This window comes from Sinocyclocheilus rhinocerous, unplaced genomic scaffold (assembly GCF_001515625.1).
Source record: "Sinocyclocheilus rhinocerous isolate Xijiao unplaced genomic scaffold, SAMN03320098_v1.1 scaffold2378, whole genome shotgun sequence".
In the NCBI taxonomy this organism is placed as follows: domain Eukaryota; kingdom Metazoa; phylum Chordata; class Actinopteri; order Cypriniformes; family Cyprinidae; genus Sinocyclocheilus; species Sinocyclocheilus rhinocerous.
Genome location: NW_015655570.1, coordinates 88,770 through 103,770, shown reverse-complemented (window position 1 = coordinate 103,770; position 15,001 = coordinate 88,770). Strand labels below are relative to the sequence as shown.

Genomic DNA, 15,001 nt, shown 5'->3' with positions numbered 1-15,001 from the left:
TATTTTTCACGTGCGGTGCCAGTGATGATGCTTCTTACGTCCGTTTCGGAGAACCAGAGGACAAATATTTCAATCGATTGCTCAGGCATGGCACCGAAATCTGCGTTCGGATTCGGTTCTAGTACATACCGGTTACATAGGTACCTGTGCCATATTGGTACCGGGTTTCGGTACCCAACCCTAGTTAACACTGCATCTTTCTGGGGAAAAAAAATGCAGCGATTGATATATAGCTTATTTATAGTTATTTTCAAAGCTTCAATGTACTGTCAAAAAACCTTCATTATTGTTTATTTAATTCTAACAAATAAGTTCTTGTTAAAAACTAACCAAAATTAAAAATATTTTGCTTATAATTTCTGCACAGGAGAAACTTGGTGTTGTTTCCAAACAAAAGGAAATATACTGTATCGGTATCGACCAAAATGAGTTGAAAAATATCGGCATATCGGATATCGGCAAAAATCCAATATCGTGCATCACTACTATTTAAACCCCGCCCCTTTCTTAACATCGATTGCAAGTTAATATTCAGATATGCTTTCGTCCAATCAACATCCAATGGATAGAACCAGGCCCCACCCCTTATTTTTTCTTTTTCAATAATCTGTTTCACATAGATGTACGTGACAACATGGAAGAAAATTTATGCCACTGTCTCCTAACTAGGGTGCAATGTGATAAAGCAGTAAGTGATAAATCCCTCCATGTTAATCAGTGAACTTGTCCTAATCAGCTATGAACACAATAAGACATTTGTTTTTTTTTGTGTTTTTTTTGTGTGTGTGTGTGTTGTGCTGTGTATCTCCTCCCACAGTAAACTCAAATTTTTCTAATATCCCACAACTGTATATTAAACTGTGAAACTAAAAGTATGTTCTGATTGGTTGTGATTTTCATACTTCATGCAGCATTTTCACTTTCAGTGAGCGCAGACTAAATGACTTAATGAATAGCAGATGAAGTACTGTCACATCAAAGCATGTCATAGTCCAGTAATTTTCCACTACTGTTATTGCACATTTAGACAAACCCTTAACCCGAGTATTATTCCCAAGATTAACTAATTGAGAAAACTCCTTTATTTGCAAAGATGTACAGTACATTAAGGTCATGTTAATTTTATTCTTTTTGATTCTTATTCTCTGTGTCCTCCAGATCCAGGCATTACAAGAGCAAATCCAGCACCTCTCTGAGCAGAACAGGAAACAAGCTGAAGAACTAGAACTCTGGAAGTTCTCGGAAGAAACAGTGGGCAACAACTCGCCCTCCATCGTGCTAAAAGAGTTCGAGCTGTACCTCCCCTGCAGTCCAAGAAAGCTGCACACGCAGTCCCAAATGACAAGGTAATGTCCCGTGACTGGCATTTGTTGAAGATAAATATGCGATAAGCGACATAGTGATGTAAACAGTGTTTGTTCATAATAATTATAAAGGCAGTGTTGAGGTACTTACCGTGAATTATGGGTATGTTGATCCTGAGATAGGGAAGGTAAACATAGGTTCAGTGAATGAGGGATGTTTATAGAGGACCCTTAATGCAAGACCCTTCAGTCTGTGCTCTGTCTGCTGTAGAACCAAGATGCTCCAGTGCACTGTCAGAGATATGACACATCGGTCCGGATTAGTCGACATGAATGACCAGACCAACTTAGGGGAGCATGTGTCACCTGAAACACAAATGACACACGATGTGAGAGAATCTCAAGGACCTGTTGAGGTAAATAACATTTCATAACGCGTGTCATTATTTACATATGGAAAATTGTTGAACTATTGAACTGTTGAAAGTGTGGAACTGTACTTTTAAAGAATAGATTTCCACAAATGAAAATTGTGATCGCTTACTTTCCCTCATGCCACTCCAGACCTGTATAAAAATTTTTCATTGCCTTTTTTATACAGTGAAAATGATTAGGGAAAATGACAACAAAAGTGCATTGGCGGGGCTAAACAGTCAGTGATGTAGAAGCAGGCATTGATCTTCTGCGGAGGCGGTGTTTAGCCACACTATTACGTCATAAACTGGCACATTCAACAACCTGTCGTTTTGGCAGATTGGTTTCAATATAAGCTGTTTTTAGACTAACAAGAATGTTTTGAGTTCTGAAACTTACAGGATGTTTTTCTAATATGTCAAAAGATCAAGACAATTTTGATTTCTCAGTTCCTGACCCCTTTAAGACAGCCATAAATATTAGTATTGATGTTACAGTACTATGAAATAAAATCATAATTTTTTTTATTGCATTTCAAATGGCAATTTTTATCTGAAAAATCACAATAGGATTTCTTTCCCCCCAAATTGTGCAGCTCTAATATAGTCATAATAAGAATTTGGTAAATGATGACAGACCTTTCTTTTTGTCTGCAATAAAATGCCATTCAAATGATCACAGACCTATTCATTTAATTGTTTTCAGGATCTTACAACTGGAAATGAGAATGTAATGACCAAAGAACATGCTGAATACAGATGTGAAAGCAGCTCTTTTAACTACAAAAGCCACAAAAGCCCTCCTGTCTGGGTCTCAGATATAATGAGTAGTAATACTAAAGACAAGCTGTCACCTCCACAGACCAAACCAACAGATTACAGTAATTCAGATTCTCAGCCGATTGCCTCAGTGTCTCCCGAGGATCAGACCAAGGTAGCAGATGCTAGTGCGGACAGCCAGAAAGATGCCTTAATCAGTGTTTCCATCACAACCAAATATCAGACCGAGGTAATCAAGTCAAATCCATTCACAGAGTCCTATGGGACTACAGACTCCCAGAATTCTGATGTGTTATGCACTGATCATAATGAGATTGAAACCATGGAAACTGTTGATTTGGATAAACAAGGACATTGTCATGGAGAAACAACAGATGAAAAGAACAAACATGTGGAAAAACCAATCAAGAATGAATCTGCACAGTGCCAAATGGTAGAGGTCAGGAAGGTCAGAACAGAGGTGATGAGTGTATCCACTCAGACAGAGGAGAGCCAAGAGCTCATTTTGGGGGACAAACAGCCACCCGTCCATGCCTGCACCCAAAAAGATGGAGATCAGCTGGAGACGGTGCAAGATAAAGGCGATAAAGAGCCTGCAGACTCACCGCCCCTCTCTCTGACCCCACAGTCTGTTACAAACCAACTGCTGTTATCCAGCATGTTCCCCATGAATAACCCAGCTCACCTTGCTGAACGCATCCGGCAAAACCGCAGCCGCATGTCTGCCGCTTACGACGAGACCGAATACGAACCATATGGCCTGCCAGAGGTTGTTATGAAAGGTTAGATGCTACTTTAAAAACCAGAATAGTGCAAACATTCTTCAAAATGAAAATTTGCTAAAAATGTACTCCCCTTCAGACCATCCAAGATGAGCTAGTTTATTAATCGAAAGAGATTTGGAGAAATTTTGCATTAAATTTAGCTGGCAGCAACAGTTTGAAGTTAAAAATGCCTTGTGATGGATTTGTTTCTTACAAACACAGCTTTCCACTTCACAAGACGTTAATTGATGGACTGGAGTCATGTGGATTATTGTGATGTCTTTATCAGCTGTGTGGACTCTCATTCTGGCAGCACCCATTCACTGCAGAGGATCCATTGGTGATCAAGTGATGTAATGCTAAACTTCTCCAAATTTGTTCAGATGAAGAAACACTCATCTACATCTTGAATGGCCTGAGGGCGAGTCAATTTTCAGCAAATTTAAATTTTTGGGTGAACTATTCCTTTAATGGGCTTTTTATCTCCTGAAGGATTTGCTGACATTCCCAGCGGGCCCGCTTGTCCATACGTCCTGCGTAGGGGGCTTCTGGGAACTGATGCAATGCCCCTCCCACGCAGAGAAGCCACGCCCCAGGAGGAAGATGATGACATCGAGCCATAATACTCATACACACCTGATATCTCCCATAGGTAATTACTGCGCATGCTTTGCAATACATGTTTGTAATGCATTAAGAGAAGCATTTCCACCAGTTATTCTAATATAACTCATTTCAGATCAGCATAATCTGTTTTTGTTCTCAGGTTTCCATGCTGAAGGAATTTCACTGCCTCTTTAATCCTAATGTACGTGTCAAGGGTGTCTTCTGCTCACCATGACACTTGAGAGGATCTGAGCGCTGCCTGTGTTATGTGATGTAGAATTTAAAGACATTGAAGTTTTGTGATCTTTTTTTTCCTGATAGTTCTCATAGCTGAAAAGCAATGCCTTATTGTGCATATTAAAGTTGTATAGTTTTGAGTGTTGGAGCCTTTTATAATTTAGCTTTGAAATACCAATGTAACATATTTTTGTTTGCGTAGAGGTGTTGTTAGCCCCTGTTTTATGAGACTTGAATTTTGTGAATAGTCTTATTTATTGGTAGACGCGTCCTGAAGACTTGCCTTTGTGACTACTGCAAGAGAGAGAGTGTGTGAGTGTGTGTTATGACTCAGATCAACCTGAGCCTGTTTCCGATCCTTGTATGGCGATTCACTGTCAGGCTGTTTCTTTCTCTCTCTCTGTCATCTAACAGCTTTATAATCCACAGTGGAGTATTTATATCATTGTCTGTTTGTAATGAAGCATTTGAGAAACTTGGATACGTTTTTGATTAGATTAATCTATTTATTTGATTCACTGTCATCTGTGTATTTGTGTATACTTTTGCTTGAATGTGTTTCTTCTAAATGTCAAATGGTTTGTAGGATTTTCAGTTTGGAATATTTACATTTATTAAACGTAAATGAAATCCAAATATCCATGTGTTGTTGTGTTTTTTTTTTTTTCCATTGTAGAAATCTGTAGCAGCAAAATTTGGAGTTTACTTCGTTACAATTTGAAGATACTTCATTTTAATTGGTCAATCACAGCATTCTGTTAAATATTTTTTGTATAATATCTGATAAACTGTATGATTGACTATCATTTCCTACAAAGGTGGGCATGTTTCAATTGTCTCATACACACTCTATTCTCATATTTAAATCATATTAGCTCATATCAATATTTCATGTCCTTTTATTGATTTGTTTGGTAATTAGCCATGCAATACAGTCAGCCAGTCATTATTGCAAATGACACTCAAATTAATTCAACTTTGCTTTACTGTTCATTATTTTCCATTACATAGTGCTCACATCCTAATGTCATTTTATTCCTTTGTGAGTTTTTCATTTTTTAACATAATTTATTTGTGGATCTTTATTTAATTTCCATACATTTTATTTGTGAATTTGAAATGGCATTTACACCATAATTTTGTGACAAATTTTTCATCAAATTTGTAAGATTCATGGGCAGCAGATTCATGCAGCCTTTCTAAACAAAGTGGATTCAGCGCTTAGTTACGTGAAAGCGAATGTTATCCAAACCTTGATCACAGTCATTTAGAGAGTGTAATGTACAACACTTCAGCTCTCTGTATTTTTAAAGACACTCCATGTGTGACTTTTGGCTGAACAGGTTGTTCGACAGTGGATGCTTTCCTCTGGTTCACAACATTTCTACTCATCTGTAAGAAATGTACTGCTGGCATAATGTCATTACACAAACCTCCTTCGGTCACAAGTAATTTCCACAGTTAAAGTACAACCTGTTTTGCAGAATAGTGTAATAGATTAAGATAGCTCATGAATACGGTGTTATGCAGTTGTGTTTTCAAAAGCCAAATGTTAGTCATTGTTGGAGCAGAAATCAAAGGCATGTCTAGAAATGTGATATCACATATCAGAGCTTTTAAAGGATTTAAAGGCCATTTTGGTCTTTGCATCAGCTCGGTCAGGGTTCTGTTTATTCTCTCCTGAGTTTTGACTGGTTCCAGAGGGCCCACTGCGGTCCTTACAGTGAATGTTTTGAATTCTGAGCTTTAATGTTTGACGTTGATTTAGCATTGCACTTCTGTCCACAGATGACAGACGTCCAGTCCATTTAGAGCTTGGTCATTACCATAGCTGACGTCACTATTTTAGGTATGAAGGTTGTGCTATATTGTAATGTGTGTGTATATATATATATATATATATATATACACACATACAAAAATGCACAGCCTTGAGAGCTTTATTGCTTTTATAAAATGATTAAGGCAATTTATGTCCTTATTTATACTGTACATATTTCCATTAAAACAGTATTTTATTGAGCTAAGAGAAGTCGGGGAGGTGTATTTCATTTTTACAAATAAAAACTAGGCTGTACAATCCATTCAGTAGGTTAGGTGCAATTTTGTGTTTAATGAAATTGCTTAAATTCTAATTAATATGTGTGTAATTAGTATTTTATCTAGTCAGTGTTTCATAAAAGCAACACTACTGAAGAACTGTTTACTGTTGAACTATTTACGATATAGCACGGTTTCTCGACTGGAAACGTATAGACCTTACGCGCCAGTGAAACAATTGCGCGCCATCTTTAGAAATTTGTCTTTGAACTTCCGTTTTGCGGTAGCATCGCTGGTGAAGTGGATTTACTTATTTTAGAGTTAACGAAAGTCATCACGTGCGTTCTAACCCTTGTGAATATTAACCATGGTTTTATTGTAGTAAAAGTGTAGTAACCATGTTTTTTTTGTCTATTGATTACCATTAGTATAACCATAGTTTTACTACAAATACCATGGTTAAACTATGCTTAGTGTAGCAAAACCATGGTAAATTTGTGGTTACCATGGTTTAACTATTAGTAATCATGTTTTGTTTTTGTTTTTTGTGGTAAAACCATGGTTAATTTTTGTAAGGGAATGTTCGAAACGGATGTCATAACAAATGTCAGTAGACCGGGAAGATTTTTAAACGAGCAGTTCGTTCATTAATTCGTACGACCTTACCTTCACACTACGGAAATACAAACCTAAATTGCTGAAAAGGGGCGGGGCTACATAAGGTCTATTGATTATTTTAGCACGGCTGCAAGCTGCATTGACCAATCAGCATCCAGAATTATAATACGCGATCATATCACCTGCATTCATTTTATTACATTCTTCAAGGCTTATAAAATACGCGCAAATAAGGATAGAATTTATAATCTCAGGTTTATAATTCGGGCACATGGACAAATATTGAACCCAGTTATAAATTTTGGATTGCCAAAATGTTCTGGGAACGTTAATTTTTGTTTACAAAAGAACCTTCAGAGAATGTTCCTAGAACGTTTAAAATGACATAACCCCAGTGGTTTACATTGAAAGATGAGATGAGCGCTCAACAAAAATGTTTTAAACACCTGAAACAGATGAATAAACTGTCAGCTTTCATTTGTGTCTCTGCCAAACAGTCCTCTCTCCTCCCCTCCTCTCTCCGTCTCTTCCTTGCTCTTTTTCTTCTCTCGTGTTGGCAGGTTCACGTAAGACTTGGGAATGGGGAAAGTCCTGATGAGTGTATGTATCCTCAGTGGTCTGCAGGAGAGAGGGAACTCCTCACCCACCACGAACTGAGGTAAGATAACATTTACATGTATGTTAATGGTGTTTTGTGAAGCATTACACTGATTGAACGAATAGTTAACGTTTGAAAGTAGATATTAAGGTGAGCAGATACTTTTTAGTGCCTGCTGCATTGCTAATAATAAAAAATGAAACCATAACAATAATTCCCTTTGCATGTGGAACACTCTACATAAATAAAGCTGTCTCTGAAGCAGTACCTTTTCAAAATATGTATCATTTGGGTACTAATATGTACCTTTGAGGGTCTAATATGCACCTCTTAGGGGTAAATCAGGTACAAAGGTGTACCTTTTAAAAAGGAACCACCCCACTGACCGCTTTTGTACCTTTTTTTTTTTTCTGAGAGTAAAGATGAATTATGAATTTTTATTGAATTTGCTTTGTTTGAATGTAAATCTTAAGCATATAGAGACATTGTATAGTATGAAAGTCTATTTATTATAGGTTGTATCAATATATATTAGGCTACTTGGTTAATAAAGTAAGGTCTGAGAAACATCTATTATCTGTAATATCAAAGTCATTCTATTTTAATAAATGAAAGGCTTCAACCCGATCTTGGGAGCAACACAGTTTTTTATTCCAATATATTTGACCTTTTTTTAAATTTTATTTGTGTTTTATCCATCTATAATTGTCTATATTGTTTTTATTAATGTTCTTTGCAGAAAGACAAAAAACAAAAACATAATTCTTAATAATTTTACACACGCAAGTTGTGCATATTTATGATCATAATAAATGCAATGTAAAACATAACACAGTAAAGTAAAACAAATGATTGCAAATACTGAAAGTGACAACATAATGTATACCATAATATACGGTATCCATGCGTCTACAAAGCAAGCCCTAGAGAGCCCTGGTGAGCATCAAGATCCTGTCAGAGTGCCGTAGATCAATTTGTTTACATAGACCTCTGCCAGAAGTTCTGTTTCAATGCCGTCATGTGTTGTCTTCTTACCTCTGTTCCTTAACCCCTCTCCTGTTGTGTGTCTGGACTGGGTCAAACCTCCCGAAGCTCAAAGCTGATCTGGAGTCAGTTTCAGGGTGTTCAGAGCATTTTTTGACCATTATGTCTCACAGGTTTTTGTGAGCACCAGTGGAAGAGGCTGTGACACGAAGAGTGTATAGATGACTACAGCAAACATCTAATATGGAGGAAATGGAGAAAACAGTGGATTTGGAAAAACTTCTTTGATAAGGTATAATTAATCTCGGTTTTCTATTACATATACAGTGACCCTTGAAATATTGTTACTTATGCACTCATAATAATAAATGAATGCCATTGTAATAGATAATAAAATATCAAACAAGCTGACATTTATTTTAAAGAGAGGGAACATAGACACTTTCAAGCAGAACATTTCACAAAAAGAAGTGATACTGTTTAAAATGTGACAATGTTTTATAATTTGTTTTGCAACGACATTCTGATATTTTAAGTGTAATTTTAACTTACTTTTAAGTGATCCTAAATACTTTTTGGGGACACTGTACTTTGCCAAATACTAGTCAAACCACACTCACATTTCTTCATTTGTTGTGATAACCAGAGATAATTTCATTATTGTGTCCGTTTCCCTTGACGTTCTTCTCTTCGCTCCACCTAATCTGATGGACACATGATTATCAATGTTTCCAAAACATTTATCCACAGTATGTGGCATCTTGTTTGACGTCATCAGCACCTCGTAGCCATGCGGTACACAACACTGTTGACCATCCTGGCAGCTGTGCTGCTGTATTTGGTGTTGGGGGCTCTGGTGTTCGGCTGGCTGGAGTCGTCCAGGGAGGAATGGGCTCACCGCGAGCTGCTGACGTCTCGAATGGCTTTCCTACAGAACCACAGCTGCGTCACTCCTTACAGTCTGAGAGAGTTCACAGAGGTCAGTTTGAAAACTTAAACGTAAAAAACTTAAATGAAATTAGAATCTGTTACACTGAAAAAATTTGGTGTAGAAACTATTTTTGCTCAGAAATTGCTAGTAAGTTTCACAAATTACAAAGAAATGGCAAGTACCACACCGAATTAAACATGAAATTATGTAGAAAGACAGAAATAGTATTTTCTTGTAAAACATACTCCAATAATCTTTGTTTTATTTACAGCCTTGAAAAATAATTATTTACAGTGTAAATAACCAATACTTGTCTTGGTAAAGCTATTAAAAATTAAAATAAAGCTAAAATAAAGTATAAGTGTTAGATGAAAAACTTAAAAATAGAAATGTCTTGGCAAGTGACTGAAATAAAATACGTTTAAGTTGAAATACTAACTAAAATTACAAAAAAAGACAATAAAAAAAAAATAAAAAAGCTAAATAGAAATATTAAAAAAACAACAAAAATTTATAAAATTACAAAAGCACATAAAATTACTAAAACTAAAAAAAAATATATAAAAAAATAAACCTGAAAATATAAAACTGATAACTGAAAATATAAAATAAAAATATAAAATAAATACAATTGTATTCAAATACTATAGTAAATTTATTTCTTACAAATTTTATGTTTTCTGCATTTTATTAATTGTGTTGTTTTAAATATTTCTAACTATTTATATTTTATTTTAGTTATTACTTTATTTCAATTACTTACCAAGAGAACATTTCTAATTTTCATTTTTTTATATATTTAAGTTTGTTTTTTAATATTTAATTTTATTTGAGCTTTATTTTAATTAACATTTAAATTTGTAAAAATGTGTAATAGTTTTAGTTAACAATAACAACAGGTATTTTATATTATAAATATAAAAATGTTCTCTGTGTGTGTAGATATACATGTACACTGGGGCATCATCGATAAATTGATCAAATTGATAAAATATCATCTTTTCACTTAAGAAAGTGGTTGATGCCATTGAAGCAGGTGTGGATGCCAGAAGCACATCAAATTATACCAGCAGATGGGATCCATCCAATGCTTTCTTCTTCTGTGGTACCATCATAACCACTATCGGTGAGATAAACACATTTTTCACTTTAGAATATCACCATCTTAGGAGCTTGATTTCACATGTTCTCCTCTTCTCCAGGCTTTGGAAACATCTCGCCCAAAACAAAAGGTGGTCAGTTGTTCTGTATATTTTATGCTCTGGTGGGGATCCCCATGTTTGGGATACTGTTAGCAGGGGTTGGAGACCACCTGGGCACCCTTCTGAGGAGAGCGGTGGCAAAGATAGAGACTCTGTTCTTGGTAAGTGACTTCTCAATATTCAGACCATTAGATTAGATTAATAACGTGGATGAAGAAATAAAACAGTAAGTGATGGCATTTTGTATTAACAACTCGTATTGTTAATACAGCTTGTATTAACAAGCATTTGCAGGATGAACTTTTGACACAGAATATCTGTCTTTGTATTACAAAACATTTCATAGTAATGTAATAATAAAACGTGCTAAATCTTCTTAAGGTTGTTCTAAAGACAGTAATGAAGGAACCTTTCAATGTGAGCTCCATCTTGAAACAGGCTCTTTAAAAATAACGGTTTAAAGGACATGACAAGTGCTGAACTCCCATCGAGCCAGTTGCTACGGAAATAGTGTGCCGACTTATGGCAAGACACCCCAGGTGAACAGAAAAAAAAAAAAAAAACATATATCATCATACTTCCCCAGATGATTGATTACATTAGGAATTGCAAAAAAAAATTCTATTAAAAAATTTCTGAAATTTTGTATAAATATGTAAATTAAGCATTATCTAATTAAATTTCTGTCATGACAACTCTCGGAGGGATTGGCATGGTAATGTACATGACAATGTTAATGTATTTGGTTTTGGCGGAATAGATCTGCTACACTGTTGCTGCGGCAGAGCAAGTACCGAGACTTGCTACTGCCAATACATCCACAACATGCTGCTGTGAGCATGTAAGAAATATTGCTGCTGCAAATATAACACACATGAAATAACCCCCATATAGCATACATGAATCACCTCGTAGCAGATCTATACAGGTGGAGCTGGGGAAGGTGGAGGGTTTCTGAAGCAAGCTGCAACTGCTACGGCAAGCACTAGTCATATATTTGAATGTTGAGCAGCGAGCTCATTGGCTACCGATACAGGAGAGAACCAATCAGCTGTGCCATGTGATAATGATGTCATTAGGTCAGATTGAGTTAGACCTATCGGACTGCGCCATCTAGAGTTTCATGCCAGAACTCTGTATATACACTAATTTGCATACATTTCCAGTAGGGATGCAACAATACAGTTAGGCCACGGTTCAATACATACCTAGGTTTTTAACCATGGTTTTTGTTTTGTTTTTTGCGATTTAAAATGCGATTTGTAAAACAAACCAACAACAATAAACTCCTGTATGTTTTTGTACAGTGGAGAAAAACATGGATTATCATATGTCTACTTCAAATTTATTATAAGAGAAGTATTATTTTTCCAATTTTCCCCCAAAATAGGATAGATTGGCCATTATTGAGCTCTATAAACACATGTAATGTTTCATTCATACCTCGCACAGAAGCTCCACATGTGCATCACAGAAGTAATAGAACTGATGACGCTCCAGGAAATCCCTAATATGGACAAAGACAGTCAGCTGTCGCTGTAACTGAAGGAAAAGAAGATAGAAACTTTCTGAATGATGAAACATGAAGACAATAAACACTTGACTGCAACAATGTATAGTTTATCTGTGTTCTTCAAGCCATCTCAGGTATTTTCATAATAATTAAGTATATTTATAATCCATTGCTAATCGACATAGCCTTTATTACAGTATATTTTATGCCTCATTCTGTGATAAGAAGCCACATCAGATCACAAAAGGAAGTTATTTCAAACATTCGACTGATGTTGTGGAGTAAAAACATTCTGTTTTGTTGGACAGCAGGTTTAGAAACGCTTCTCATTACAAGGGAAGGATGTTTGATGTGTGTTGCTTTTTCAAATGCACGTTATAAGCGGGGAGACTCACGGACACACAAACAGAGCCAGTTCATTCAAAATTCTTGTTTTAATTTGTTGACATTTTAGATGCAAAGGTTTGTACAGAGTGGACTTTAAATATATATATATATATATATATATATTTTTTTTTTACCAAGCCTGGGATATGAACTTGCATGTCTGAGAAAATATATTAGAACTGTGAGATCTAAACTTGCAGTTCTGAGAAGAAAAGGCCAAATTGCGAGATGTAAATTCTGAATTTCAGGACATTTTTATTTATTTAACTATCTCACAATAATCTTGCAAATAACGCAGTCTGAATTTTGAGATAAAAAGTTTTTGCAAAGTTTTTACTTTTTTTATTTTTTATTCTGTGGTGGAAACAAGCTTCCACAGAAAATAATCAATCGATCAAAAAAAAAAAAAAATCTGTTTTTCACATCAGGCAAATGACATGAACAAACCCCTCTGTAAAAACCTTCACAATAGAGATGGGAGTAAAACTATTAAGTCTAGTGTATACGAGTTCCCAAAATCTTAAAAATGAACAGTGCATGAAAAATAAACTATGTTATTGCCTGTAGTTTCTTGCCTTATTATGATTATTACTGTAAACTGCATGCAGTGCAAAAAGATGGCCTTGAGTTGTTTTCCAGTGAGTTGATCAGCAATTCTTCGGCAAGAACCACCATACAATCAGAACACACTAAAGCCTGCCATTTTTTTTCTTTGTGAAAAAAAAAAGACTTTCTTAAGAAATTATCTGATAACCTCTTAAGAATTACACTTAGGAACATTCTTATGAATTTCTTAGAATTCATCTTGAGAAATTTCTTAATTTTACTAATAAGCATCAGATCATTTCCAAAATAACAAAGATAACTGTATTGTGTTGTCAGGGTATGTTGAAAATCATCTTGGTTTTCACCATGATTTTTTTTTCCTACTGAACAGCGTAAGGGTGTGAAGCCCACCAGTGTCCGTGTCATCTCCGCTGTCTTCTCCATCCTGATTGGCTGTTTAGTCTTCATCGCCGTGCCGACCATGGTGTTTCAGGAAGTGGAGAGCTGGAGCCTGTTGGAAGCGGTGTACTTTGTCGTGATCACCCTGACCACGGTGGGCTTTGGGGACTATGTGGCAGGTGCACAGATATATGATGTCTACATACAATAATCATTACATATGATTTAGTCACTATGTCATGTGACTGTATGATAATTCTGTTAAGGAGCTCAATATTGTATTACGCCTGGAATTGCAGGATGTCTTGTGGTCATTGGATCCAGACAGCCATGAAGTTGGAGACATTTACATCATCTAATTATCTGTTTTTAAAGCCATATACATTAACTGTAATAGAATTAATTGTAATAGCTGTAATTTTAGACCAGAGCAGGCACTTATCTCTTATCTATGAGAATCCTTTGAGATGTTAGTAATTTGTCATTTAACAGATGAAAAGTGACTTACAGCAAACCTAATAAAAGAACAGTTTCATTAACACTAAATTTAAATGTAGTCTTCCCACTGTTTTCATGTAATTTAATCAACATTCAAACTATAAACTCAGCCTAGTGTTAGTTTTTAAAAAAAAAATTTTAAACTTTTTTTAGTCATACTCGTTGTCTTTTGCAAAAATTAGCTTTCAATTTATTTAATATTTCATTATGCCAGATACATTAAGTCCATTTTCCAGACTACATTATCTGTTATTTTAGTTAGTGATAAATTGATGTAATATTTTTTCTTGTAGTAACTTAGAGCATCCCATATACACTACCTGTTGGTGATATGTGTGTGTATTTTATATATATATATATATATATATATATATATATATATATATATATATATATATATATATATATATATATATATATATATATATATATATATATATATATATATATATATATATATATATATATATATATATATATATATATATATATATATATATATATATATATATATATATATATATATACTGTATATATACATATAATGTTTAGTAGATGTTACAATAAAGACATTTATATTGTTACAGAAGATATTCTATTTCAAATAAATGATGTTCTTTTGTTCTTTCATCAACATTAAATCATCAAAGAATCCTAAAAAAGTGTATGACAATTTCCACAAATATATTAATCAGCCCAACTGTTTTCTAAATTGATAATAATAATCAAATCACTATATTAGACTGATTTCTGAAGGAGCATGTAATGGCTGCTGAAATTTAGCTGTACATCACATGAATAAATTACAGTTAATATATTAAAATTGAACACAGCTATTTTAAATATGTAAAATCTTTTCACAATGTTACTGTATTTTATTTTATTTTTTTATTAAATAAATGCAGCCTTGTTGAGCATAAGAAACTTCAAAAAGACCGAAAACATTTGAATGGTAGTGTATATTTTTGGTAGAGCTCAAGTTGTATTTCCTAAAAGGGGTCATATGATGCGATTTCAATATTTCCTTTCTTTTTGGAGTGTTACAAGCTCTTGGTGCATAAAGAAGATCTGTAAAGTTGCAAAGACTAAAGTCTCAAATCCAAAGAGATATTCTTTGTAAAAGTTAAGAGTCAGCCACGCCTACCTAAAACGGCTCGTTCTAACACGCCCCCACATGTCTA

The 15,001-nt window shown here is 34.9% G+C and overlaps 2 protein-coding genes and 1 long non-coding RNA gene across 3 annotated transcripts in view; 2 read left to right on the top strand and 1 right to left on the bottom strand.

The window, feature by feature from the left end:
• The window catches only part of LOC107718497 (centromere protein F-like), a 25,247-nt gene extending 20,511 nt beyond the window's left edge, over window positions 1–4,736 (top strand). Inside the window, exons 13-18 of the mRNA XM_016525596.1 lie at window positions 912–925; window positions 1,073–1,346; window positions 1,576–1,720; window positions 2,424–3,279; window positions 3,754–3,913; window positions 4,028–4,736. Coding sequence (XP_016381082.1) covers window positions 912–925; window positions 1,073–1,346; window positions 1,576–1,720; window positions 2,424–3,279; window positions 3,754–3,884 — 1,420 coding nt within the window. The 3' untranslated portion in view covers window positions 3,885–3,913; window positions 4,028–4,736. The remainder of the gene's footprint in view (window positions 1–911; window positions 926–1,072; window positions 1,347–1,575; window positions 1,721–2,423; window positions 3,280–3,753; window positions 3,914–4,027) is intronic.
• Window positions 4,737–8,113: 3,377 nt separating this feature from the next.
• The window catches only part of LOC107718502 (uncharacterized), a 16,291-nt gene continuing 9,403 nt past the window's right edge, over window positions 8,114–15,001 (bottom strand). The window contains exon 3 of the long non-coding RNA XR_001637423.1: window positions 8,114–8,124. This is a non-coding gene — a long non-coding RNA (uncharacterized LOC107718502). The remainder of the gene's footprint in view (window positions 8,125–15,001) is intronic.
• Window positions 9,106–15,001, top strand: part of LOC107718501 (potassium channel subfamily K member 4-like) — an 8,067-nt gene continuing 2,171 nt past the window's right edge. Inside the window, exons 1-4 of the mRNA XM_016525601.1 lie at window positions 9,106–9,323; window positions 10,287–10,401; window positions 10,478–10,638; window positions 13,315–13,501. Of these exons, the coding sequence (XP_016381087.1) occupies window positions 9,135–9,323; window positions 10,287–10,401; window positions 10,478–10,638; window positions 13,315–13,501 (652 nt within the window). The 5' untranslated portion in view covers window positions 9,106–9,134. The remainder of the gene's footprint in view (window positions 9,324–10,286; window positions 10,402–10,477; window positions 10,639–13,314; window positions 13,502–15,001) is intronic.